Source organism: Amblyomma americanum, chromosome 5 (assembly GCF_052857255.1).
Source record: "Amblyomma americanum isolate KBUSLIRL-KWMA chromosome 5, ASM5285725v1, whole genome shotgun sequence".
Classification (NCBI taxonomy): Eukaryota; Metazoa; Arthropoda; class Arachnida; order Ixodida; family Ixodidae; genus Amblyomma; species Amblyomma americanum.
This window is the reverse complement of record NC_135501.1, coordinates 59,485,703-59,511,468: the sequence shown is the minus strand read 5'-3', so window position 1 is coordinate 59,511,468 and position 25,766 is coordinate 59,485,703. Positions and strand designations below refer to the sequence as shown.

Genomic DNA, 25,766 nt, shown 5'->3' with positions numbered 1-25,766 from the left:
GACAAATGGGAAAAGGTAGTTCGGTTACCTCAGTACGCATCAATTTTCTCAGCTGAATGTTATGCCGTTTCGGTGGCTTTATCAAAGTAGTCTAAAAGAACATTCAAAACAGCATTATCTACACGGACTCGCTTAGTGCAATCACAGCACTGAAAGGCAGAAACGTAGGGGAGCCTTTAATAGGAAATATAATTCATGACATAGTAACTGCTGAAACACAAGAACATGAAATTAAGCTCTGTTGGATACCAAGCTATCTTGGAATTTGTGGCAACGAGAGAGCTGACACGTGCGCTGCTCAAGCTAGCCATATGGAAGTCCAGACTGTAAATATACCCTATGCAGATTGCATGAAGTTAGTAAAAAATAAACTTACAGAAAAATAGCAGCGTACATGGAATAGTAAAGAAAATACCAAACTACATTTATTAAAACCTATTCTGGGAGAATAGAGATCATGGAGGCATCAGGAAAGTTTTATAGAAATAATTTTATGCTGCCTGCGCATCGGACACACACACCTAACACACAACTTTCTACTGACAAAACAAAACAAACCCTATGTGAGAAACGTGGAGATGAGTTGCCAGTTAATCACATTTTATTCTCGTGCACACAACTTGAACGGCTAAGAAAAAAATATTTTACTGTATTTTACGATGAACGCATTCTCTTCCACCCCAAGTTACTTGTAGGGGATAATTCACTTGTAACAACTTCGTCTGTTTTTAATTTTCTGAAAGACGCGGCCATCTTAAACAAAATATAATATTAAATATCGCAGAACTATTAATTCTAAAAATATTTACCCTGTGCTTTCGCGCATTTTATGACGCACCTCATCCATTTTCTCAGTCCTGAGAAGAAGGCTGAGGTCTGCATTCGATTTCATGGGATCCTCGGAGTCCTTGTCCGGACAAGAACTTTTGCTGAGGACACCCAATTTTTGAAATAAATTATACAAAGTTGCTTATGCGCCATAAAATCCAATACAATACAATACAATAGTCCCATTTTGATAAAAGCCCCAGCAGCATGATAAAACTTAGCTTCTGCATTAGCGTGTTCATTTGCTGCTATGCCAAAATGACTTGACATCCAGTGAATCTCTATTAACGCGACAGTATTAAAGGCCCTGTTCGCCAATAACTCATAAGTAGGCATTTCGACAACGGCATTGTAAGTAAAAAATCATGGCCATGGCAATAGCAGGCTGTCTCCAGAGAGCAAACTAGGAGGCAGGTGGGCACCCTATGTCAGGTAACATTGCGGCGTCATCACAACCTGGCCACCGTATGGTGAGCAAACTGCCCACTGTTGCAGGTGGAGGTTAAGGTGATGATTTTGTTGCTAGGCAGGGACAACCTGAACCACTCAAGGCCCACCACTGAGAGCACCTACCTTATAATGCTGTGGCGCATCGCCTCACCGCTGCACCAGTGCGCCAGGAGTGATATTATGACTCCCAAGGATCTATGAATGTAACTTAAAGAATGACCGTCTTCTTATATGAGAATTAACACATTACGCTACCGCGTCATAGCTTTAGGGCGGAGCTTCGCGTCCCCTCCAGTTTTTCTGGGCGCTTTAAGATGCTTCAGCTAGCAACAGCCCAATTTGTCTCCATAGGTACTGTATGACCTTTAACGGAGACCTTCAGTCGCAGATTATACAGGCTACTGAACAGCGGTCTTCTGACCAATATTGCTGACGGCCTATCTATGCCCGCGACTCAGCTTGCCATAGAAGATAGTGCAGAAACTGAAGAAGCGATTCCGATACTTTCTCTGCGTTACATACTTACGGTTAATTGAAAAAAATTGATGATTTTATGTCTTTTAAAGACAGTTCCTATATTTTCATTTAAGTCTATATATTCACTACTCTCGTGTGTATAATAAATTCTGCCCCAAATTTTCTTGGGCTCGTCTGGTTTCCATGTGAAGCTGTCTAAGCTTGCTTTACGCGTCAACGAATTTCATTGATGGTGTTCCAAATTTGGTGTGAATCTTTGGCTTTCTTTAATTGTCCTGGTATTCCCCCATTCTTTGCAGGAATCAGCACCGCCGCATGTTGCGCACCGTAGCTGAAGCCCGGGTCACAGTTCGCCACCAGTCTTCATCTTCTCAAAGCCAAGACATCAACGATGGTCCTAGCACCATCCCTATGTACTTCGCTGCATAAGGTCTTTGCTGCTCCCTGTCACAAATGTCGCTTTTCTGCGAAATGTTTTGGAAGGAACTTTGCAAAAAAAGAACACTAAGGCGACGAATATATCTCCTGAAGTGTTGTAAATGAACGTGCGTACCATTTGAATTCTGGTGTTATTTAAGGCAACATTCTTGGGGCGCTATTTATTAACCATTACATTAATAATATATTTTCTGCTCCTCTTCCTGTACACATAACAGCGTATGCAGACGACCCTACAATGCTTGCCTCAGGTATTATAGAAACTGACCTACTAGCACTCGTTAATCAGTTCTTAAAAGTCCTGCGTCCATGGTCCTTTAAGAATTACCTAAAAGTGTACATTACCAAGACGAAAGCAATGGGATACCGAGCTAAAAACAGAATGGTGCGTGCAAATCTCGACCTTTGGTTAGCAAATAAAAAAATTGAGGTCGTGCCAGCTGAGAAATTTCTTGGCGTTGTTTTGACCCAGTCTCTTAATTGGGATACACATATTGAGAATATGTGCGCTAAAATATACAGGATTAATGGCATCCTATGTCGCCAGAGGCACACACTTCTCCCTAAAGTTAAAATATTACTTTACAATGCATTTATATTGCCACATAAAACTTATTGTGTCATAGTCTGGGGGAAAACACCCAAGCAAAACCAAATGCAAATTCTAATTGCTCAAAAACGAGCGATTAGAATAATAGCTAATGTACTGTGGTGTACTCATACGGGTCCCTACTTTGCAAGGTTTAGTATCATGACAATCACAGAGTTATTTCCGTTAAAGTTAACCTCAATGTACAAAAACGCTGTTTCCACTATAATGAGTTCCTTTATCAAGGGTCAACCTGACTCGTTCGATTCCATCCTGCAATACACAGAACTAAATGTCATGGTGTGTACCTTTCTGCCGCACCACTTACGGTAAGCAGACACTGACACATAGTTTATCACATTACCTCAATATTCTGCAAAAGAACAACATTATACTTCAAGAGACTTCATGGCATAAATTGGTCACTTAATCCCATGTCTGACTGTAGATAGTTCGTGATCAGAACATATATTTATATAATAGCTTCGCGTACCTTTATTTTAGTTGCATTGTATCTCGGGTGATTTTAAATTTTTCGTGGAGTAGTTTTTGTCAAATACCGTCCAGTCATATTAGAGGCGTGACTTCATGCAAATGTCAGATGTAGACACTTTGTGACTGTAGTTTTTGTGTATGTGAGTGCGCTCTTCCACTGTTGTGATTAGCGGCTGGGCTATACACCCGGGCATAGGGAGCAGGGTGGCTCTCAAGCTGCAACAACGCAGCATTTTGCATTGCGTGCTCTCTTTTTTGTTGCTGATGTAACCTTGATAGAGTTAATAAAATATATCATTCATTCATTCATTCATTCATTCAGAATTTTGCGAAACTTCCAAACGCTCTCGCATTTTCTTCTATACCAATGTAGTTAAGGCACCCGGCGGTTTTTTTTTTGCGTTGCGCTTTACTTAATATTAGTGAGTAAGCTCTCCACGCACTGTTTTAGGACATTTTTACATGGTTAGCTGTTCATACCTCCTTGCTAAATAATTACGGCAGAGACACCTGAGACAGCTTACCTATCAGAAAGCGAAAGCCCGCTCGCTCACTTTGCAAGCGCAGTCGCCGTGTGCTGCGGCGTCAAGTACCCCGATGTCATGCAGGTGGCAATTCTACCTGTGCGTGGCTCTTAGTGAAGGCATTCGCCGCCCTATCGCAGACCGCGCTCCTCCCCTATTAGCTGCCACTTATGCAGCACGTACCAACCATCTGCGTGAGGGCATTCTCAACTTTACATTCATATAACCCTGGTAGTCCTCATACCGCTCCTCGCGCAATGGTGAATCGGTTAAGCGTTACGCCAGAGTCCTGCGCGACAGGTGCTGTCACTGGTGGGGTTTGCACATTACTTCGCGACTATTCGGGAGAGCACAACAAAGATTACCTCTCATGATTGAAGACAGTCCGGATGTGCTCCCATTATTCTCGCTCAAATGTAATAGTAAGACGAGAATGCTCGGTGGGGTGGTGCCATCCACGCACCGCAATTGTGAAAATGCAGCTGCCACATACGGGTCCTGAACCAACAAGTTAAACTGTTTGTTCGGAGACACACCGGTACGAAATAAACATAGAGCTTCGACACATAAGTCAAGCACCTCCCGAAAACGGGGTGTGTTCATAACCAACCACAGGGCCACCGCTGCGATGCCAGGCTACAGCATCCATTATAATAAATCAATTCGCATTTCACAGCATTCATCGCGACCAGATGCCACGTACTCTGGATATTAGTGTTAGAAACCATCTAACAAGCTGCGGTTTCTTTCTTCTGGCTACTATTATTACTTCTGACTATTAATTCTTACATGTTACTTCTCGTTCGGAAATTTACTGCGCCTATCTCACCGTTTTCCGCACTTTTTACAATGCACGCTGTTATTTTCTTTGTTCTCTTCCTAAACTTTAACAGCAAATTTCACAGTTTCATCAATAATACCAGAGGAGTAATAACCGTTGACCTCAAAAATAGCCTGTCACACTACATTTCTAAATACAATGTAGCTTGGAATATATAACGTGTTCTGAAACGCCGAAAACCAACTGCTTCTCATAAGTCTATGCATGCATCAAGTTTATATAGGAAACAATGAGAGTTTTAAAAGCATTACAGCATTTATTGTATAGAAATCCTAAATAACATAAGGAAATTGCCCCTACTTCATTCGCAGACAGACCCATTATAATGCCATAATATTTAACATGGCCTATCACATTACGGATTTTCTTGAAGCTCTGCCAGTAATAAAAAATAAATAAATTACATCAATCGGGAGGGAAGTGTCTATTCATCAACCTGGTATACAAAACCTTTCATCCTTTTTTGGCTGTGAACAAGACAAGCATGATGCTTCCTGGTATTAGTGACGCGTTCACTTATAGAAGGTAGACTAGGCTGATGACCACTCGACCGAGGCCACGAATTACTTTTGTTACCTCTGGTTGTCCAGCAGCAGTTCAGAACATTGTTTTTAACGTGTTTTTAAATTCATGATTCTCGCCTTGAGTCTCATAATCATTTGCTTGCCCTGATCCGGAATTTTAGAGTGGAACTGCTGGCTCCTTCGGTTCCACTGGTAACAGGCAGAAATATAACGCATTTTCTGTCGCACATTGCATAGAATTCTGTCAGCAATCTGAACAGGATGACCTCTCGGTATGGGCTGACCTTAAAGCAAATAGCTAATTTACCAAGCGTACATTTAACAAAGAAAGAAAAGCGGTTCTACGAACTGAAAATCCTGAGAAATGCACAGGTAAGTACATCTAATTATCTTCATTATCATCATCACTAGCCTGGCTGTTGTTTGCTGCTGAACAAAGGCCCCTGCCAGTGGTTTCCAGGCAACGTCATCTACAATCATCCGCGGCCACCTATTTTATTTGCAGAACGACTTTCACGTTATGCAGCCTGTTACGAAACTTCTTACCGGTAACACTGCGTTGGTTAGCTGTGCGTCTTTACGTGCATGTTGCGCATTAAAGAAAGAGCGCAGTGTTCAGAAGAGTGAGACAGGGGTGCGGGAGCCGACTTCAGGCTTACGGCTATCAGTCTTGTCGTAAGGCTGTTGGCGTCTTTTCTCCTCCTGCGAGCTGTGAACCGAATTCTCGTGAGATACAGTGGTAAGGTTTCCCATTGTGCAGTTCACATTGCTTAGAGCATTCCATGGCATACCCACAGCCCATAAAAAACTGACAGTTAAACACGCGGGATATGTGGCAATGGCGTAGTGGTCATTTGCAATGCCCACCGAAGCTGATCTGTTCACTCTGCTGCGGATTCGAAATACGCTGGCAGCCATGAAGTGTTTTATTTAATTCATTTATTAAGTCTTTCGCCCGCCTGACACTCAGACAGCCCGTACTACGTTCGCCCCCCGGTGGCGACATGTTTTCAAATTTGGCGCCATCATGTACTTGGTTGCTCGGTGTCACGTGACCTTATGGCGCCACAACTTTTATTCTATCGCTGAATTTCGCTATAGAGAACGCCAAACAGCTAAAAAGCTATCTCTTTAAAGAGGATTGTAGTTAATTTTGGATGTTAATGACACTTTATTAACCAATAAATTCAAATTTGGACAGCTTTAATGCTGCCGCATTAATTATTTATAGTTAAATTTGGATGTTACCGTACTTCATTAACGAGGAAATTGCTAAATTTTGATAGCCTGAATGCTATCGAATAACATCATTATACCTATCCATGTAGGACAAAGTGAGCGATGAAGTGAGTGCCCCTGTACATGGAATGTGGGTTGCCCATGCGAGCCCCGGTGGTACAATGTGAGCCCCGGTGGTACAACGCGGGCCCCATTCTGCCTTCAGTGCTCTGCCCACATACGTTCCGATGCGTCGAACATGCTACCAATGCATGCAGCCGGTGTCGGGCTGACCTCGTTTGGCCCGCATTGCCTGATGTGTTTAGCCCACTCAGCTCTCCCATTGGTCCTATTTTGGTGAGATTTGGGCAGCCCCTGAGGATGAACGTGAGGTTTTCATCTTAGTTGGCCCCTCCAATATCGACATGGGACCGATGGTAGTTCTGAAGGGGCAAGTTCAATTTAGGCCTGCCCACATGGTCCCCACAGGGGCCGATGTCGATGCTTTAGGGGCACACCCAGCACCAAACGCCTCTTTGTACCCTCAAAGCATAATACCATGCACTAATTTTTTTTGATATCAGCCTAACCTAAGCAGCCGATCGGAATTTTATTTGTAAGCTCGGGAGGAAAATGGGGTATGTGGGTTGCCCACAATGAGCCTATGTTGCACCTCGTGCAAGAAGCGGTCCTAATCGTGTTTAGAAAAAAAAATAATTTACATAAGTACACATGTCACGGTTACCGGATAAAATGACGTACAGAAGTAGGCATAACGCTAAGCATCTAAGGTGACCAAACTAAAGAGGCACCATAAGTATCTTCGAGAAACTAACAGGAATCGCTCATGTGTAATGTAAAATATACAGGATAGCGTACCTATTGACAGAACAGCTGAGCGGAAATGATAGCACAGAAAAAAATTCTTAGCGAAACTTTGGCCTAAATACAAGATCAAGCCGATAGGTAAGAGAAATTAACGGAATTGTCGGAACACTTCCTTCTTCCCAAAGAAAGAGTTCCTTCGAAAAGAAACCCATCAGCGCCCTTAGAAGACGGCCTAGTATTGGCCACACAGCTCGACGTCGAAAGCAACCAGTGACCGCGGCGCAACGACTGCGCCATAAACTAAAAATCTCCGCTACAATTAACAGGCCAAGAAAGCGGCTGCTGGAGACGAAGCACGATATGCCCCACTCACGAAATTGCGCATGAACCGCGCGCGAAAAGGCACGTGCCGATTAGATTCCGGGAACCGGCATTTCAGACAGGTGCTACAGCGTAACACAGCCCTCCGCTCTAACCGATCACAAGTATACAGAACAGCCCAAAAAGTTTCACACCATATCGCGCCGATGGTCTGGGAGGAGCGTCTTCTCTGAGCATGCACACTGAACACGGCGCACTGGCGAGCGCCGGTCCACCGTTACGAAAGACAACAGTGGCGAGCCCAAAATGTTCACGACATATTCTGCAACGATGGCGAGATGTGGTGCTACGGCGCTTAAATGCCTGAAAAACGCCACTGACGAAGCAGAGAAAGCGGTTCTGATTGAGGTCTATGATTAACCGAGGCTGCGGGATACAAAAAGCACAAAAAGAAAGACCTGAAGAGTACCGCGTCAGGCTTCGCGCCTGAGAGTCTACCCAGGCAGTATACGCGATATAATTTTCAAAGCTAACAGCGAGGACGCGACGGAAATATTTGAGAACGCAAAACCTCCCTTGCCCCGTGGTTGTCCAAGAACAGCACGTGCTGCAAGTTCGGTTCCGCATGGCGAAAAAAGAGGAAAAAAACTATAGCCTGCACACGCCTTATGAAACGGAGTGGCGGTTTTACCATGTAACTGTGGTACCAGAAGACACCCAGCGTGACTTACTGAACCAGCTGGCGCCTCTCGAGGAGAGGCAGGTCAAATGCCTGCGCTGTTCGCACACGAGCTCTAATACCCCCACGACTGAAGATCACAGACCAAGCTTTAATTCATCATAATCGTAGGTCACGCCTAAAATGCGCATCTGCACCACTGCATAGGTATCGCAGATGCTAAATGAGTTTTGGGAGATTCTACAAAAAAGCAACGAGTCAGTAATTAAGAAAAGCCCCAGATAAGGAAGTGTACTCATGAAAATATTGAAAGCTGCAAAGAGGCTACGTTCATCAGCTAAATAAAGAGATGCCATCCGCATAAGCGGTAACGTATACCGCCGCGCTGCCTGGCAAAGCCAGACTTCCAATACGGGAGTGGCGATTGACCGCCAAGAAGAAAGGCTCTAATTCAAGGATAAACAAAAGGTGGAGAGCGGACAACCATGACAAACGCGGCGGCCAACACCAAAAGCGGTATATTGCCGGCCATCGAGGAACAGAGTGATTGAAATATCCCTGTAAATCTTTATTTATTTATTTATTCAAAATACCCCCAAAGGCCCTCATTTGAGGGTATTACATGGGGGGGGGGGGGGGGGGGAGTAAGAACAAAGCATTGTTATAAGGTTAAAGATATTGCACTAAAATAAAATAGAAATCACAAAATATTAATCATAAATAGGCATTCACAGAAAGGGTCGCAACAATGCACATAACAGCAAAATTTGAGCATAAATAACAGCACCGCTAGAAAAAGAAAAATACAACACTGGAAAAGGTGCGCTGAAGTACAAAAAAAATATAAAATAAAAAGAAGACAAGGCGGAAGAAAAGAACGCTCAAAAAATACCTTTTTAGTTGTTGAAACATGAGTGCATAAGATGTTGGAATTTATTTAGATCAGATTCAGTGGCAATTTCTGATGGCAAAGCGTTCCATTCGGTTATTGTGCGTGGTAAAAAAGAATAGGCATAATGGAATGACTGGCAGTTATTGCGTTTAACTTTGTAAGAATGATCGCGACGTGGAAAGATAACTGGCGGTGGCTGAATAATTCATCATGAAGGGAAGGATGGTGATAAAGCTTGTGGAAAAGTGACAGACGGGAAATTTTTCGGCGCAGTGCTAAGTTATTTAACTCGGCTTTAGTCTTCAATGAGGTGATGCTGGTGTAACATGAATAATCAGAAAAGATGAATCGCGCAGCACGGTTTTGCAGGGCTTCGATGTTACTGATGATATAATTCTGATGAGGATCCCAAATGGCAGACGCGTATTCGAGTTTCGGACGGATTAATGTGGTGTACGCTAGTTTTTTTACATGTGTCGCGGCCTCTTTTAAATTATGTTTGAGAAGTCCGAAAGTACGGTTAGCGGAGGCAAGAGTGAGATTAATATGATGATTCCATGATAAGTCGGATTGTAGGTTAATGCCAAGATACTTGTAACTTGTGGTGAATTCTACACTATTGTTATCAAGAAAGTAGGCGGTAGGAATACGTGGCTTGTTAGTGAAAGACATGAGCTTAGTTTTGGAAAGATTTAAAGGCATTAACCAATTAGAACACCATGTGCTTATCGCTTCAAGATCAGACTGCAGTGGCTGGCTGTCAGTGTTACAGGTTATACGTCGATAAAGCACACAATCGTCAGCAAATAGTCTGATTCTGGACGTCACGCAATTGGGTAAGTCATTAATATAGTCATTAATATATGTAAAGTCCAAGAAAAGGTGGGGAGGTGAAGGTATCCACCGTACCGTAAATACAGCATGCTCATGCTCCAGACAGTCGAACGTCTTCTGCTCAAAAAGGGAAACCAGAAGACCCTGTGCGCGCGTCCAGCTAGTATACTCCAGGATATCTACGGTTACGCAAGAATTATGTATCTGACGAACTGGTATGGAGCAAACCCGGTGGCAGGAAATAAGGGATGGGATTAGAGGGTGCAGGCGACGAACGAGTAATTTTTCTAATGCTTTATAATCTGAATTTAATGGAGTGATAGGGCGGCAATCTGATGGACGTGTCGACAATTGAGACTCTTTAGGAATATGGACAACGCGGCCTCTTCTAAATGATTCAGAAAAACCGCGCTGACTGAAGCAGGTTTTTTAACGCGTCCCCGAGAATGGGGCCTACTGTATGCCAGGATTGCAAATAGAATTCAAGAAGAAGGCCATCTGGCTCAGTCACTGAGCCTCGCTTCGTGAAGTCTAAACGTTGCCTTGATTTCACCGCCATGAGGCCGTCATGAAGTTCTTTGGCAGACAGAGAGAAACCTGCGAAATTTGGGTGTACGGAAACAATATCGCGACCACCCTGAAGGAACGACTGAGCAATATCCTGGAAATGGCTGAAAACGCAAAAAAAAATCCTACCAACTGACTTCGACTGGTGCCACAGCACCAGCGCCACAGCTGCGGCGGAAGATGTAAAAGCAGGGAACCTCCAGGGCACAAAAATTGCGCGAAAACCAAAGCTAAGTAATAAATTAAGGTTAAAATAGTCACGTACCTTAATGTAATCAATAAATAAGGCCAGAGTAAGTTTTTATGCTAAAAATACTTCACTATCAACGGTTTTTGCTTAGGTAATGCAGTTTCTGTGTACATTCCTTGGCGAATCCCATGTTGATATTCTAATGGTGTGTTAGTGCTTTGAGAAGAAATAATTATTACGTGTAAATGTGATTATAAACCCTTCGAAAAGAACAGGGAGTACGGGAATGGGCCTGCCTTTATTTGTGTCGTTCTTGTAACCAACTTTAAAGGTGAAGTAGACTTTTGACATCTTCTTCTTACTTTGGAATGAACCGAATTCTAAAATTTGAATAAATTTATGCTCAAGGTACGAGGCAATAATCTCTATTACGGCTGCTACGGTCTTTGTTTGAGGACAATATATATTGGTAGAGTTTCTGTTTTTTATGTGTAAATTTTCAGCAATTTCTAATTTGATCTGTTCGTTAAAAAAATATGGTTCCCCGATGTTGGCACTTGAGTGCTAGGTCAGCCTGAATATTTGTTACCCGTACCATATTCAGGAAGTGTGCGGTGAAGCTTTCGGCCTCAGAAATGTTTTAGAGCACGTTATTATTTACTGTCAGTTACATTAGGTTACTTTTCACGTCCCGCCTTTCTATTGCTTGGTGAAGAACGTTCCATACTTTATGTGGGCGCTTCTTAGATGTAAACAACAGGTTTTGTGATAGGGTTTCTTCGACTTCTTTAACTCAGCTTTTAATTTATTACCAAACCTCTTACAAGCTGGCAGCTTTGCCGGATCTCTTGATTTCAGGAACGATTGGAATACGACATTTTTTAAGCTATCATGCTTAAATGTTCCTGCTTCAGCCAGGGTTTTCTGATCTTTTTTTTTCAGCACGAATGGCTTCAAAGCAACGAAGTAATATAGATGCCAGTTAATAAGGGCAAAAATTCAGTGTGCACCTCCGAGGTGCATGTATATCTGTAAATAGAAGACCTTTCAGCATTTATAATACGTCCAGAAAAATCAGCCATGCTTTAGCAGATAAGCACGAGATTAGACTGGCACGTTTTTTTTTTTTCGCTGGGAATAGAATTGGAATAAGCGATAAAGATTTGGCTGTGGCCCTTGTTGTCAAAAATTATTATGCCACCTAAGTGAACACGAGTGTAAGTATTCAGGATGAAACGATTTAGTAGCCAATTACTAGTTAGTGTTATAGGAGTAGGCGTCGATGTAGCTTTAGAAAAGCCAGAAGTATGAATTTTATTTCCAAGCTCACGGGTACGACAGCTGTCGTCATGTACGCCAACGTTGAAATTACCACCATGGTGTAAGGAAATAGTCATATAAAGCCGAAAACTCTAGCAATTCTTGCAGCAAGTCTCAAAAAACAATTTTGTTTACCGGAGGGATGACGATACACAAGCGCAATTTTTTTTTATTCTGTAAGTACAGTACCTCATTATCTGGTGTGACACATGCGAATTAGACAAATACTTCAATAGTCTTTTGGTGTTTTACGTAAATCCCTACTCCACCACCACGTGTGCTCGATCGGTTTTGGATATACTGCTCATATCTTCACAAAACAAGCGCACCTGTTGTCCGGTGAAACCATTTTTCGAAAATAAAATTTCGTCAAATGAAAAGCAAAATTCAAAGAACATTGAAATCAGGTCATGCTTGTAGGAGAGGGAGCGGGCGTTGTTATGGGTGACCCAAACAAGGTTCTGCGGATTTTAAAGCGGTGTCAGAAGGCAAACAGTACTCGTGATACATGTTTCAGAATAGAAAAATAGGTCGCCAAAATAGGAAATATTAAATCCAATACTAATACACTTTCTAACTTCCCTGTATGATAAGGCATCTTTCTACAACATGTGCAAATAGAAAAAGTGATTGTAGCTCAGAAAGGTGGAGCTATGTGGAATATGGCAAACTACAGGTATATTTCAATTCTGCTGATTTTATAGAAAGGTGTGGAAGAAATAATTTACATGGAAAGAAAATTGTGCTATAACCAAACAATGAGTTTTATTAGGCAGTCAGGTTGGTGTGTCAGAAACCAAAGGTCCCCAGATATGAGATTATTGAACAGAAAGGCAATAAAAAGTGCATTTGAAGAAAGGCTGCTTACACTCTGTGTATGGATCTGATTTTTCAAAAGCCTTTCACCTGCGGACTCGCGATTTACTCCTACATAAAATAAATTGTTATGGCATTAGAGGAAGCAGCCTGTCTTTATTATAGCACATTAGAAACATCGCACATAAATGGTTTTCATTACTCGCACTATATCAAGCTCCCAGCCCCTTCTCTCTGAAGTACCACATAGCAGAATTTTGTGGTCTTTTTATTTACTCTTTAAATTATTACTATTTCCGCCCCCCTTCCTGTACAACAATATTGTATGCAGATGGCCTCATCATTCTTGTCTAAGGTAACTTAGAAATTGACCTTCAAGAACGTGCTAAACAATTCCTAGAATTTTTGTATCTAAAGTCCATTCGGAATTACCTTATTTATTTTGAGATACTATCAATCCCATTCGTAATTTTTACAGAAGACTGCAATTGCCCCCAAGACGAAAGCAGACGAAAGTAGTTGCTCAGTTGGACCATACATATTGGGAACATATTGGAAAAAATGAACAAAATGGCATCTTGCGCCGTCAGATGTACTCACTTCCAACTTGTGTGAGAATACGAATTTACAATGAATTTTGACTCGCCCAATAACATATTGCAAAAGCCATTAGTCTGGGCCAGTCGGTACATTTCGCAGGAAAGGTACAGCACAAAAAATAAATCAGGACTAAAGGAGCAGGCAGACAAAGGCGCTTGTCTGTCCGCTTCTCTATTCCTGTCTTTTTGCGCTATACCTTTTTTGTCCTAACGTCTTCCCGCTTGTCTGAGGGACAAGAACCAAACAGAATCAAAAGGCAATCCTACTGGCTCAAAAAGCCATAATAGCAAGAGTACGATAGTCTACTCACGTGGATTCCTAGTTCTTAAGGTTCAACATAAGAAAACCACGCCTATTTTCATACCAATTTATTCTTCTCTAAAGCAACGATGTGTTAGCTAAGAATTAATTTATTTCATCAGGTCTCAACATCACTCATTCTATTTCACCTTAGATTATACAGCGCCATATCAATCGTCCATGTCTTTTCTGCCGTACTACATATCGTCAGGAGTCACTGCCATAATTTTTCACGCTACCTTAATATTGTTCAAGAGGACATTATACCTGAACAGACTTCAAGGCGTAAATTCATCACAGTTATTCACATTTTTAACTTTGCATAGAAGGGACACCAGTATTATAACAAAAATATACGGTCTGAACACTTTTTTTATTTGCAGTTTATGTATGTTGATTGAAAATGAGTTTCTGAATACTGTGTTGTGAAGTGCGCCTGTCATAATTTTGTCCAGTGACAGCACAGTAGAAATTTCCCGGAAATGTTACAGGCAGATATACTGTAGCTGTATTTTTTTCTGATTGTGGGTGAGGTCTTCAACTGCTGTTTTGATCAGCTGCGGGGATATGCGTCCTGGCAGAGGGCACTTGTAACTCTGGTAGCATGGCCGGACCGGTGATGGGACGAGGGTGATCGCGACTGTGTTAGAAGGTAGGCAAGAAAAACATAATAAAACTACCTTCGTCCTTACGGTTTCGAGACTGGTTTATTTTCGTCTCTAGAAATGATTCCCCAAATTAAACGTTGCTGTATGAGCAGCGCCGTTTTTCGGGCTAACCTGAGTTATTTATGTTAATTGCTACATGGCACTACATGTAGAAATATACGTTGTCAATAGTCGTCTGCGCATTCTACTGCTTGTGAATTTGGACAGATGGACGTCCACCTCGAACGGCGTGTAAACATAAAATTCTCTGTGAAGCTTGGCAAGACAGATACACATAGGTATGAGCGCTTTAGTGACATTTGCGGCAACGAGACATTATCACGGGCGCGAGTTTTCGAGTGGACAAGAGGCTAGTTTCGGGGAGAACCTCGGTGGAAGACGACACAAGGCAATGGCGCCCTTCAACCGCACGGAATGAAAACAACGTAGTTCGGATAAGGGAAATCACACAGCAAGACAGCACCATTACAGTCTGCATGCTATCAGATGTTCTCGACATTAGTAAGAAAATTTTCCACCAAGTTTTGCGTGAGAAATAGGGGAAACGAAAGCTGAATGCCAGACTTGCACCGTACTCCCTTACACATGACCGGAAGGACACGCAGGAATTAGTGAGCGCTGTTTTGCTCTTCGAGGCAGAGAAGGATGCTTCATTCGTCGACAGCATCATTGCTGAAGACGAAACATGGTGTTTTTAACACGATCCTCAAACAAAGAGGCAGAGCGCCGAATGGTGTCCACAAGCTTTCCGGCTCAGAGAAAGGTGCGGCGACAGAAGACAAAAACAAAGGCAATGCTGATAGCTTTCTCCAAGCCAGAGGTGTCATACACCCCGATTTCGTCCCACAAGGACAGACGTTGAATTGGGAGTTTTATATCCGCGTGCTCCAACACATGTGTGATGCACTGCGACGTCGTCACCCTTACTTATGGGCATCTGGACAATGCGGCCTTTTCCACTATAACGCAAAGCAGCACACTGTTCTCAGCGTGAGAACATTTTTCGCCAAGCTCAACATTACTCTATTTCCACAATCGCCATACCGGCCTGACCTCTCCCCGTGAGATTTTTTCCTGGTTCCTCGTGTGAAGAGAGCCCTAAAAGGTCGCTGGATGGGGAGCGTGGAGGCCGTACAAGACGACACGACAAAGAAGCTGACAGCCATAACAAAAGAAGCGCTTTCCAACTGTTTCCATGACCCCAAGATGCGTTGGAAGTTGTGTATAAACTACAAGCGAGACTGTTTCGAAGGGGTGCTGCACAAATTTTTTTCATGTTCAACCCATTTTTTTAATGAACTCAGTCTCTGAACTTTGCGGACAAATGTTGTATTTACATTATTTACCTATACAGGAACTGAGAGTGCTTCTAAGTGAAAGAACCTCGATGCGAGGAAGCTCTCGCGCAAGAGCGATCTCTCGATGAGATGTAGCTCCTCGGCCGTACTGTGCGCCTAGCTTTATCAGGTTTTTATTCCCGGAAAGCCCTAGATGGAGGCCGAATCTGCCGAGAAAGACGTGACCAAGTTCACCGTGGCAGATCACGCACTCTCTTCCCAGGGAGCACGCCCCGATCAGGTGTTAAGCTTGAGAGGGGAATACCATCTAGGTCGGACAGACACAGGAAGCTAAACGAGTCACGTTCCTTCGGTTTGCAGGTGCTCGCACGTTTCTCTCACCAATGCACGGGCAAGGCTACGCAGAAGGATACGCGGTGTCCGCTTCTCCTTTATAGATGAGTGCCGATGCCAAAACACGCTGACTGAACTCCGCTGGTCCTCGGATCTTCTCGAGACGGTCAATTACGCTGGGAGAGCTGCGCCGGTGGCTTTCAGGGAAGGCCAACTGGCGCCGTCTCCGAGAATAAGCCGGGACTTGACTCCGCATCGCTTCCCGGTACGCATTGGTAGCCTGTGGGAGAGTCTGCTGCAGTCGCGCAGTCCTCATTTTTCCAGCGCCACGTCGAAGCGGCCAGCAGGTGCGATACACACAACCATCTTTTCCCAGGCAAGTGACATCTGGTATGTAGCCGTCGCGAGATTGTAGGTTTGTTGAAAATTATCGGTTGTCGCCTTATCCGACCCACGTGGCCGGAAGTGCGATCGTATCAGGGCACAGGGTGGCTTTCAAAATGCATCAGCGCAGCTTTTTCCTTACATCATCTCTCCTTTGTTGCTCATGCAACTTTGAGAGAGTTCATAATAAGAGTCTTTACTGATTAATATTATGATGGACACAGCAGCTAGGGATGAGCGGGCTTGTCTTGTCCACGGTATGAAATCGTTGCATTACATTGCCAAATTTATTTTACATTTTCACGCGGTTGCAACATTCCGGTACTTGTCAAAATCTACGCTCTATTCAGGGTGGCGTAATCCTTCAAAGGTTGAATGAGATATCCTCTTAATATATAAGCTGCAACTCCCAAGATGTGGTACTTATTACAGCATTACATTGCCACGTCATGCACTGTATACAATCGCAGGCTCTTGAATCATGTATATTGCTAGCCGTCCCTGTGAAAACACTTTGGATTCTGCAACTTTAATCGCAAATTCCTTTTATGGTCAGGGACACCTGATCATGTCTGTTCACATGGGCAGACCTAACCTTATTGTCCGGAAATCACATACAAACTTTGGTGCTCTTAATGCAGGCAATCTCATCACGAAAGCCAGCGGCCTGAAAAACATATTAGTTGCATTGCGCGCCCGAAGTGACGTTCCCTTGCGTTATTACATGCATTCTGCTTCGATGTGAAGACTTTTATTCTCTTTTATTAATGAAGGTTACGCCACCTTAATATCAAGCCTAAAAAGGAATTACGCCACATACCTGCCCGCAACTTTTACGGAGACCTAGATAAGAAATCACTAAAATGACCCTATATCTATCCATGCAATAAGTTAACCTTCTCTAAAACTTGACCTGCAGATTTTTTTTCGCTTTCAAGATGACTTGTGGGGCGATGACACACAAAAAATTCCACTAGTCTCGTTATTACTAATTGCGGCTTTTAGTCTGCCATGTTAAAAGTAGTGACAACTTCCTGCGTTCATGATTTCTTGCCAGATTGCCTGGAAATTATCACTTAAGGATACCGTAAGCTACGTGCGTGTAGCAGTGGGTGAGACATGCAACGAAAAGCAGAAATGCAACAGCAATCATGCAACTGCTCCTAATTGCTCGACAGCAAAGATAGATCTGGAGGAAACGAAAGCACGTATTGTCCTTAATACTACCTTGAATTCCGCGCTATGGGCCATTAATGCGCAGACAGGTGTGCTTAGGGCACCTAAACCATGATTTAAATTTGCATTCCATCGAAAAAACATTTATCTGCATATGTGCGCAATTCACAGCAACTAATTGCTACAAATGAAAATAATACAGTCGTGAATTCACCTGATGCTGATTATTGCGACGCCAAGGAGTGGTCCTATATTATGACACTTCTTTTTTTATTATTTCGTTACCATATTTTTATTAACACTCACTCTCTTGAGTAATACAGTTCGCAAATGCCTGGTAGACATCAGCCATGCAGGTGAAATATTAGTGTTATGCGTTTTAACGTTCTAATGCAACTCTGGATAGGAGGGACGCCATAGTAAAGAAGATTTAAATAATTTCTACCACCTGGGGCTCCTTAACCTGTACGGACATTGCTAAGTAGAGGCCGTCTAGCATTTTACCTGCATGAAAATGCGACCGCCGCGGCCTAGATTGAACCCGAGTCTTTCGGGTGAGCAGCCGAGCACTATAACCACTGAGCCATCAGGCCAAAAGAAATTTTCAGAAAAATAAAAAAAGACTGCTTACCTGAGACAGGCGAGAATGTGCTATTCTACAGTTTAGACCGCACAGGCGCCGAGAGTTGTGCCCGAGGTATAAAATTAGACCTCTGGAATCTCTCGATCAACCCTCAGCATGCTTTTGAGGGAGACAGAAATACCTGCGAAAGACCTTCATAAACAGTCGCTTTCCAAATTTTAATTTTTTTCTCTTACATTTTCTTGCAGTCCAACTACTGTTTCTATGTACTTTGCGACATTCGGTACTTTTTGCGGAAACCCAAAAAACTTTACAAGCAGCTCGTTAGCACTAACGTCGTCTAGAACGAGAGACGACGACAGAATACGGCCCAGCGAGAATGGCGTATCCATCCCTGATTCAGAATGCCCAGCGGTATTGAAAGACAACTTCTCTAATAACTTTGCTCGTTGTACTAACGCCACTTATCCACAAGCGAAGACTAATATCTACCTAAGTATGGATCCCATTTACACCTAAACTTGTGGCATTGAGAAGATAGCTGACTCCTTTAAACCATACTCCAGTCCAGGTATTGACTTAAAGAATGCGAAATTTTTAAAGGTACTAAAATATACTGTTTACTGCTCCTTTCTAAGTTATTTCCCCAGTCCTGTAGTGGCGGACAGAGAAGACAGTGGCCAGCTGACGGACGCATCAGTTCTGCGAGGTGTCAGCTCTGCGAGCGTTCACTGGAAGCAATCCCATTTCACTGTAATCTACACGCTGGCACTTGAACTGGCGCTACAGTCCCTTGACAATCCTGCCCTGTCCGCTGACTGGACGGTGCGAAGGAGGTCTCGATCCTTGAATCAGGTAATAAGAATTCACCCCTTAATTACGAGCCGATGTGTTTAAAAAGCATTCCATGCAAAGTATTAGCACACATATAATAGACAGGTATTGCGAACTTCCTGCAATCTAATTCATTATTTGCAGACGCACAGCACGGTTTCTGTAAGCTTGTGCCTTGCGAAAGTCTGTTAGCATCATTCTCACATAAAAATAATGTCTTTGTTGATCGCCGCTCAATAGCTGACTGCGTCTTTCTCGATTTCGCAAAGGCCTCCGACAATGTATGCCCTAAATTACTATTGAAGTTGAGAAACAACCTTGATCTTAGTCTTTTTTCCTGCGTCGTAGATTTCCTTTGTAACCGCTCTCAATTCGTAACTGCCAACAATCTACCTCGCCATCAGCCCCCGTCCATTCTGCAGTGCCGCTGGAATCTGTTTTAGGCCCGGTTTTATTTCTTATTTATATTATTGACCTAGACGGTAGCGAATCCTCTAACATACACTTGTTCGCTTGATGACAGCGTAATATTTCGTGAAATTAACAACACTCACTACGTGTGCGCTCTATTGTAACCAGTCGTCGGCCAGGGAACGGGAAGCTTAAATACGAGGTGTTCACTGGCAACCTCGAACCAACAACCGTATATTCCATCCGCACGAGGTTAAATACATTTCATGAGCTACCGGCGCATGCGCAGCAATACTTGCGAACGCGACAAGCCACGAGCAAACATCGCGATAACCTTTATCGCGATACGTAACGACACTCCCTGCCCTTTACAGTTCTAAACACAGGCATAAGTCAAACGATCAGGTGGGCGCCGCTTCCTGGTGCTCTTTTGTAGTGGCATCGTTTGTTCGCCGCTTGCTCGCTGTAGTTGTCGGGTAGAGTGGGATGGTGAATGAGGCAATACGTCTGATGCATGCGGGTTAATGAGGCACTACTTTTGATGAATGCCGAAGTTTCACGCCTGGTTTAATGTTCAGACTTGCATTTGATGCGATGCAGGATCTTCGCAGGTGGTCCGCGTGCACAAACCGCACTCTGTCTCACACACACCAAGTTCGTTGACGGTGACCTCAGTCGGGTAATTTTTCCAGGCCACCATTTCACCACGCCATCACGCACAGAGGGAGACCACACACGATCACCAACAGGAAACACTCACTGCGCACCTCTGCGTTTATCAGCACACGTTTTAATTTTGTCAGCCTTCGCATTCGTTGACTCTGCCCTGTTTGGTATCAGTAACGATAGACGAGTCAACAGTTTCCTTCGCAGAAATAATTCAGCGGGTGTTCTTCCGGTGAATGTACGAGGTGTAGTCCGGTAAGAGAAGACAAAGTTGATCGCCACGGTGGCTCAGTAGTAATGGTGCTCGGCTGCTGACCCGAAAGACGCGGGTTCGATCCCGGCCACGGCGGTCGAATTTCGATGGAGGCAAAATTCTAGAGGCCCGTGTACTGTGCGATGTCATCGCACGGTAAAGAACCCTAGGCGGTTGAAATTTCCGAAGTTCACTACGGTGTCCCTCATAGCCTGAGTCGCTTTGGGACGCTAAACCCCAATAAACCAATAAACCAGAAGCCGAAGTTGTCAATTCTGTGCTGCAGCGACCTAGAAGTGCCTCTTTCGTTGTCTTCCAGCCGCTGCTTAAGTAATGCATTCTTGACAGTTCGCACCGCATGCTCTGCCGCTCCATTCGACTGAGGATGATAGGGTGGCGTGAGCAAGTGCTTAACACGATCTTGGAATCTAGGAAAATCTTGGAATTCAGCTGCTCGAAACAAAAGACCTTTATCGGTTACTACTGCTACAGGCAGCCCATTTGGGTAATGCGTAGACGTGAAAGAAAAAAATCACTGGTGGTTTCGCTTGGAATTAACCACGAATTAACGTGCGCTAGCACCTTTAGTCCTGGTTTTGCAACCTGTACCCTGAATTTCTAAGCTTTTGCTTGACGTGATCTGGCTTACTTCGGTTGATATAACATATGATGTAAGTTTGCGTACCAATGAATCATTTTAGACTTTTACAGCGGTAGATTTGGTGAGTTCTCTACATTGACAAAGCCATGGAAATTGTTCAGTCCAGGCTCAAGGAGTTAGTCACCAGCATGCATTATCCAGCACAAATGCTGTATTTTAGTGATCCGTTTGATCTTCAAGTGGCCTGAATAATTTTTTTTGTTTTAAGCGACAGCTTAAGAGCCGCAGCGGAAAGCAGGCATCGCAATGGGGGAAGGCAATAGTGAATAAAAACTTCAAAGCTCGTGGAGCGAGATTCGAACCCACTGGCCGCTGCTTCAGGCAACTATGCCATCGCCACAGGTTTTCTAAGGATGGTATTTATTACATTGAAAATATATGGTACGTACATTAACTAAATTATATTTTAAACTATTAGGAAACGCCACGAAAAACATCGCAAAAAGACAGAGCACTAGACGCGAGGTAAGGCTGAGCGCATCAACAAGTGGAAATGCCACTCCGGTTTAAAGTCGCTTGGTTCAAACACCTTCCTCATATTAACAATCATTTCGGATAAATCTTAATATCCTGCCGGTATGCACTGCGAAGTAGAAAGTGTGCGTGTTCTCGGTCTTCCACTCCATACATCTGAGATTCGGGCTTCGTGGCTAAATGCGACCCTTAAATCGGATCACGCTATTCTCGGTCTGACGCGACGCATAACTATGCGCTCTGGCCGAGCGCGTTCTGATATTGCCTATCAGCTTGTGCGCTCCATTCGCCAGCCGCGGATGGTGTACCAGGCTCAATTTCATCGCCTCACCCGTCGACAATGAGAGTCCATTGAAGCAATTAATCGGGAATTTATGCGCTAGTTATCTCCCTCGTATTACACCCATACTCGTTCTGCACACGTACGCTCAGCTAAATACATTAAGTTGAATATCGACCAGCGTCAGGCAAACAGAGCACGTAAGATGTCGCTTCAGCTTCATCGTGCAGAGACTCTTTCTCCATGGTCATACTGTCAACTCACAGACAATCGCTCTCCTGCTTCTCCGCCGATATCAGCCGCGCATCTACCTCCAGGGTGCATAATATACATTGATGCATCAGACACAGCACCGGAGGGAGTTACCGTAGCCTACAGTCCCTCACATCCTCATCTTAAATCCCGCTCTACATATAGCGCGGATACTTGCACCCCCCTAGCCTTGGATCCTCAAGCGATACACAGTGCAACTGCTTCCCTTCCTCTCGTATCCGCTTTCGATATTGTTCACATTTACACTGAGTCCTTTGTCGCCCTTAAGCAGCGTAAGGCTGTCCGGCGCATATTCGGAATTACGCAATCCATGCACCAACTCTGCAGTCTGCAAACAATCCACTGTCCTGTGCGCATGCACTGGGTTCGCAGCCATGCTCACGATCCGCATAATATAAATGTGGATACAATGGCACTCCTTTACGCATCAGACATCCCGCCACCGTCTTCTCTTTCCCCAGATCTGCTCCTTTCCCATGTTTCCGAGAAACAGCCTTTGCGTCAGCGAACACGCGCTCTAATTCCCACGTGTTCGTACCCTCTGTCCCGTAGTCTCACTCGGGAGGAGGTATCTGTGCGCCGGGTTCGGCAGGAGGAGCTCTGACTCCCTCTCTGCGTCATCGGTGGCGTGAGAAACGCTTCGAACTGACTGACAGCTGTCCCCATTGTGGTGCTGCGCCTGAACTGTGTGACGCAAAACGTTTGCTGTGGACTTGCCCGGCTACAGCCTCCGTGAGGCAACGCTTCCTCAAGAAGGTGGGCCTGCGATGGGACGTTGAAGACGACTTTCGCAAATGGCATCTGGATAATCGCTTTATCGAGAACTTTGGCACTCTTTTTAAGCGGGCTTTTTTACACTCCATCTTTCTCTTTCTTTCTCATTATGCCTAAAGGCAAATATCTCGAATAAAAAAAAACTTGTAATCAACGTCCTCATCTTTGTCACGTACCCGCGTTCGCGCGTGTTAAATTGCCAGTCTCTCACGTTGTAGTTTCAAAGAGCGGTCATCATCATCTATCCGTGCGCGTGGAAGGGTCATCAGACGTGCATGCAGCAAACCTCAATAAATGGCAGGAGATTGGAAGCAGTGAAATTCAGAAGACCTAGAGCTATGGCATTCTCTGAGCTGCCGTTTTTGGGAAATCTTCGGAGCATTGCCCCGTACCCGCGAACAGCAGTTCTGGCAAGTCAACGCCCTTTTCTGTGTGCCTCACGGACTTCTCTACACGCTGCCGTGCCCTCAGGGCCCTGGGCCCTGCGCTCGCTTGTTTGAGCCAGCCGGCCCGCTCACACGACCTCAACTATTAACTACACCGTCGTGGGGGATGACATTTCGCCCGCGGAGCTGGCGTCCGGAGAATGGGAAACCGTTCTTCGCCTACAAGACCGCGACCGGCGCCTGCAGCAAGACGCCGCCAACGATGACTCCGGCGTTCCTGCCAAGAAGAAACGGAGGCCGCCCGCTATCAAAAGGCGAGTGTCGCTACCGCAACTTCCAAAGTCTGCCGTCCGCGAGGCTGGAACTTAAACGACTTTGCGCCACGCCAACTCGAACTCGCCATGTGCGCGGCAGCCAAGGTTCCTCTTCAGGCCGCACTAACTGAACACACCATGCGTGTTAATTCTAATAACAACACGCTCACTCTAAGCACCCCGCCACGCCAGCGAGCTGCAATGTACTCCGAAGTCAAAGCGTTCCAGCTTGGAGATCACCCCTATGAAGTGGCGACGTATGTAGCAGCGCCAGACGACTCAGTCAGAGGTGTCATTTATCAAGCCTACGACGGAAGCTCGCCGGAGGAAGTCCGACAAGGCTTCATTAATCGCAAACCGGGTGTCGTGATCCTCGACGCTCGTCAGCTGTGTCGTTCAAAAACGATACAGATAACATTCCAAGAGAACTAAGTTCCGAGCCAGATCTACTATTTGGGATCCGTATTCCATGTGCACCCTTACCGGGAACAAGTCAAAACCTGCTACAACTGCAGGAGAGTCGGACATAGAGCCGACGTCTGCTACAGACCCAAAGCCAACCTGTGCCACCGATGTGGCAAGAACCATCCTACACCTCCTGATGGGGAGCCACTCACATGTAAACCAGACTGCATCGTGTGCCATGGGGCACACCACACCGGGAGCCGGAATTGCAAGCACCGCCTCGTGGTCCGGAGACCACAACCACATAGGCTTAACGAGGGTGCGGCCCAGCATCACGTGGAAGGTGCGGCCCAACATCACGTGGAGCATCACCAGAGATCCAGGCACCGATCTTCGAGCCGGGCGAGGAACCAAACATGGAACCAGGGCAGAGATAGATCCAGTTCCTTCCCGCCGCTGAGTCGGGCGGCTGATGGAGAGAAGAGCACAAGTTCAGACCGAGGCAGAAGCAGCAGCCGAACCAACAAAAAGGTGAGCTGGCCAAATCCGGCCTCCCAACAGATGAGCGCTCGGGAGAAGGAACTTATAGAACAATTCCACAAAGGGCTTAAGGCGCGTGACGAGGAAAACGCCAGACTAAAGAAAGAAATGGCGGAGCTTCGTCGACTTCCCATGGCCTCGAGAGAGCAAAGAGCACAGTCACAGCAAACACCTGTGCAAGCCCCTCTTAAAGCACCCATTCCCGCATGCGAGGCTATGGAAACAAACGCACCGCAGTTAAAGGACCCCCTCCCCCCGCGGAGAATACCCAACACAAACGAGCTGCCGAAGCCTCTGCAGGCGATGTACCGCAGCCGGCTACGCCCGCTCCATTAAGAGCTGACCCTAATGCAATCACTACAAGAGTGGATAGCATTCAGAACAAGGTAGACAGCCTAGAGGTTAGAGTAGGAAACTTAGAGGCTAAGGTAGATGCCTTAGCAGTGGAATTCAGACCGTTCCAAAATCAAGTAATGTCTATGTTCCAACAAGTGATGGAGAAGCTGACCGCATTGGAGAACAGCTTAACATCATTACTGCACAGAGTGGATCACCAATATGGCCCCGTCGCAACAAATTGAGGTATGGCAGTGGAATTGCAGAGGCTTCCGGCGCAAACAGGGGAATCTGCAGTTTCACATTCAAGCACAACAACGTCCACCAGACATTATTGCTCTACAAGAAGCTAGTGGCGCGGTCAAATTACCGGGCTATAAGGCGTATCTTCCGCCAGAATATGATGCAAGCTCAATTACGGGCGTGTCCACCGCCGTATTATTGCAATGTAATATTACTGCTCTCCAGCACTCCATAGAAAGTTCAAAGGAAGACTACGTCGTCCTTGAAATTTTACCCAAGATCGAGGAGATACAAATTTGTTTCTGCTTAATGTATATAGCCCACTCAAAGATAAGGGTACCGGTATACCAAAATTACTTATCAAGACTCTGGAACTAGCGACTAAAGCCCAGCTATTAATAGTAGGGGAATTTAACGCACCACACCCGGAATGGGGATACACTAGAGCCGGTCCCAAAAGCAACAGGGTATGGCAAGTGGTCCAAAATTTAGGCCTAACTGTCCTGAACAACCCCCAAGAAATCACGAGACTAGGCAACAGTATATGTAAAGACACGTCGCCAGACCTAACCCTGGCAAAGAACATACAAAACCGAACATGGACTAACACAGGACACACGCTAGGCAGTGACCATTACATTATACCTACCACCTTTGATACAGGAAAGCATAAATCAGTCTTCAACAAAGTAAAAATTACGTACTGGGACAAGTTTATTGTAATAAGAGAACAAAGACAAAAA

The 25,766-nt window shown here is 44.7% G+C and overlaps 1 protein-coding gene across 1 annotated transcript in view; it reads left to right on the top strand.

Annotated features, from left to right (window-relative positions):
• The window catches only part of LOC144133908 (uncharacterized), a 46,524-nt gene that overhangs the window by 4,589 nt on the left and 16,169 nt on the right, over positions 1-25,766 (top strand). Inside the window, exons 2-4 of the mRNA XM_077666965.1 lie at positions 1,324-1,439; positions 2,055-2,168; positions 16,058-16,420. Of these exons, the coding sequence (XP_077523091.1) occupies positions 1,324-1,439; positions 2,055-2,168; positions 16,058-16,420 (593 nt within the window). The remainder of the gene's footprint in view (positions 1-1,323; positions 1,440-2,054; positions 2,169-16,057; positions 16,421-25,766) is intronic.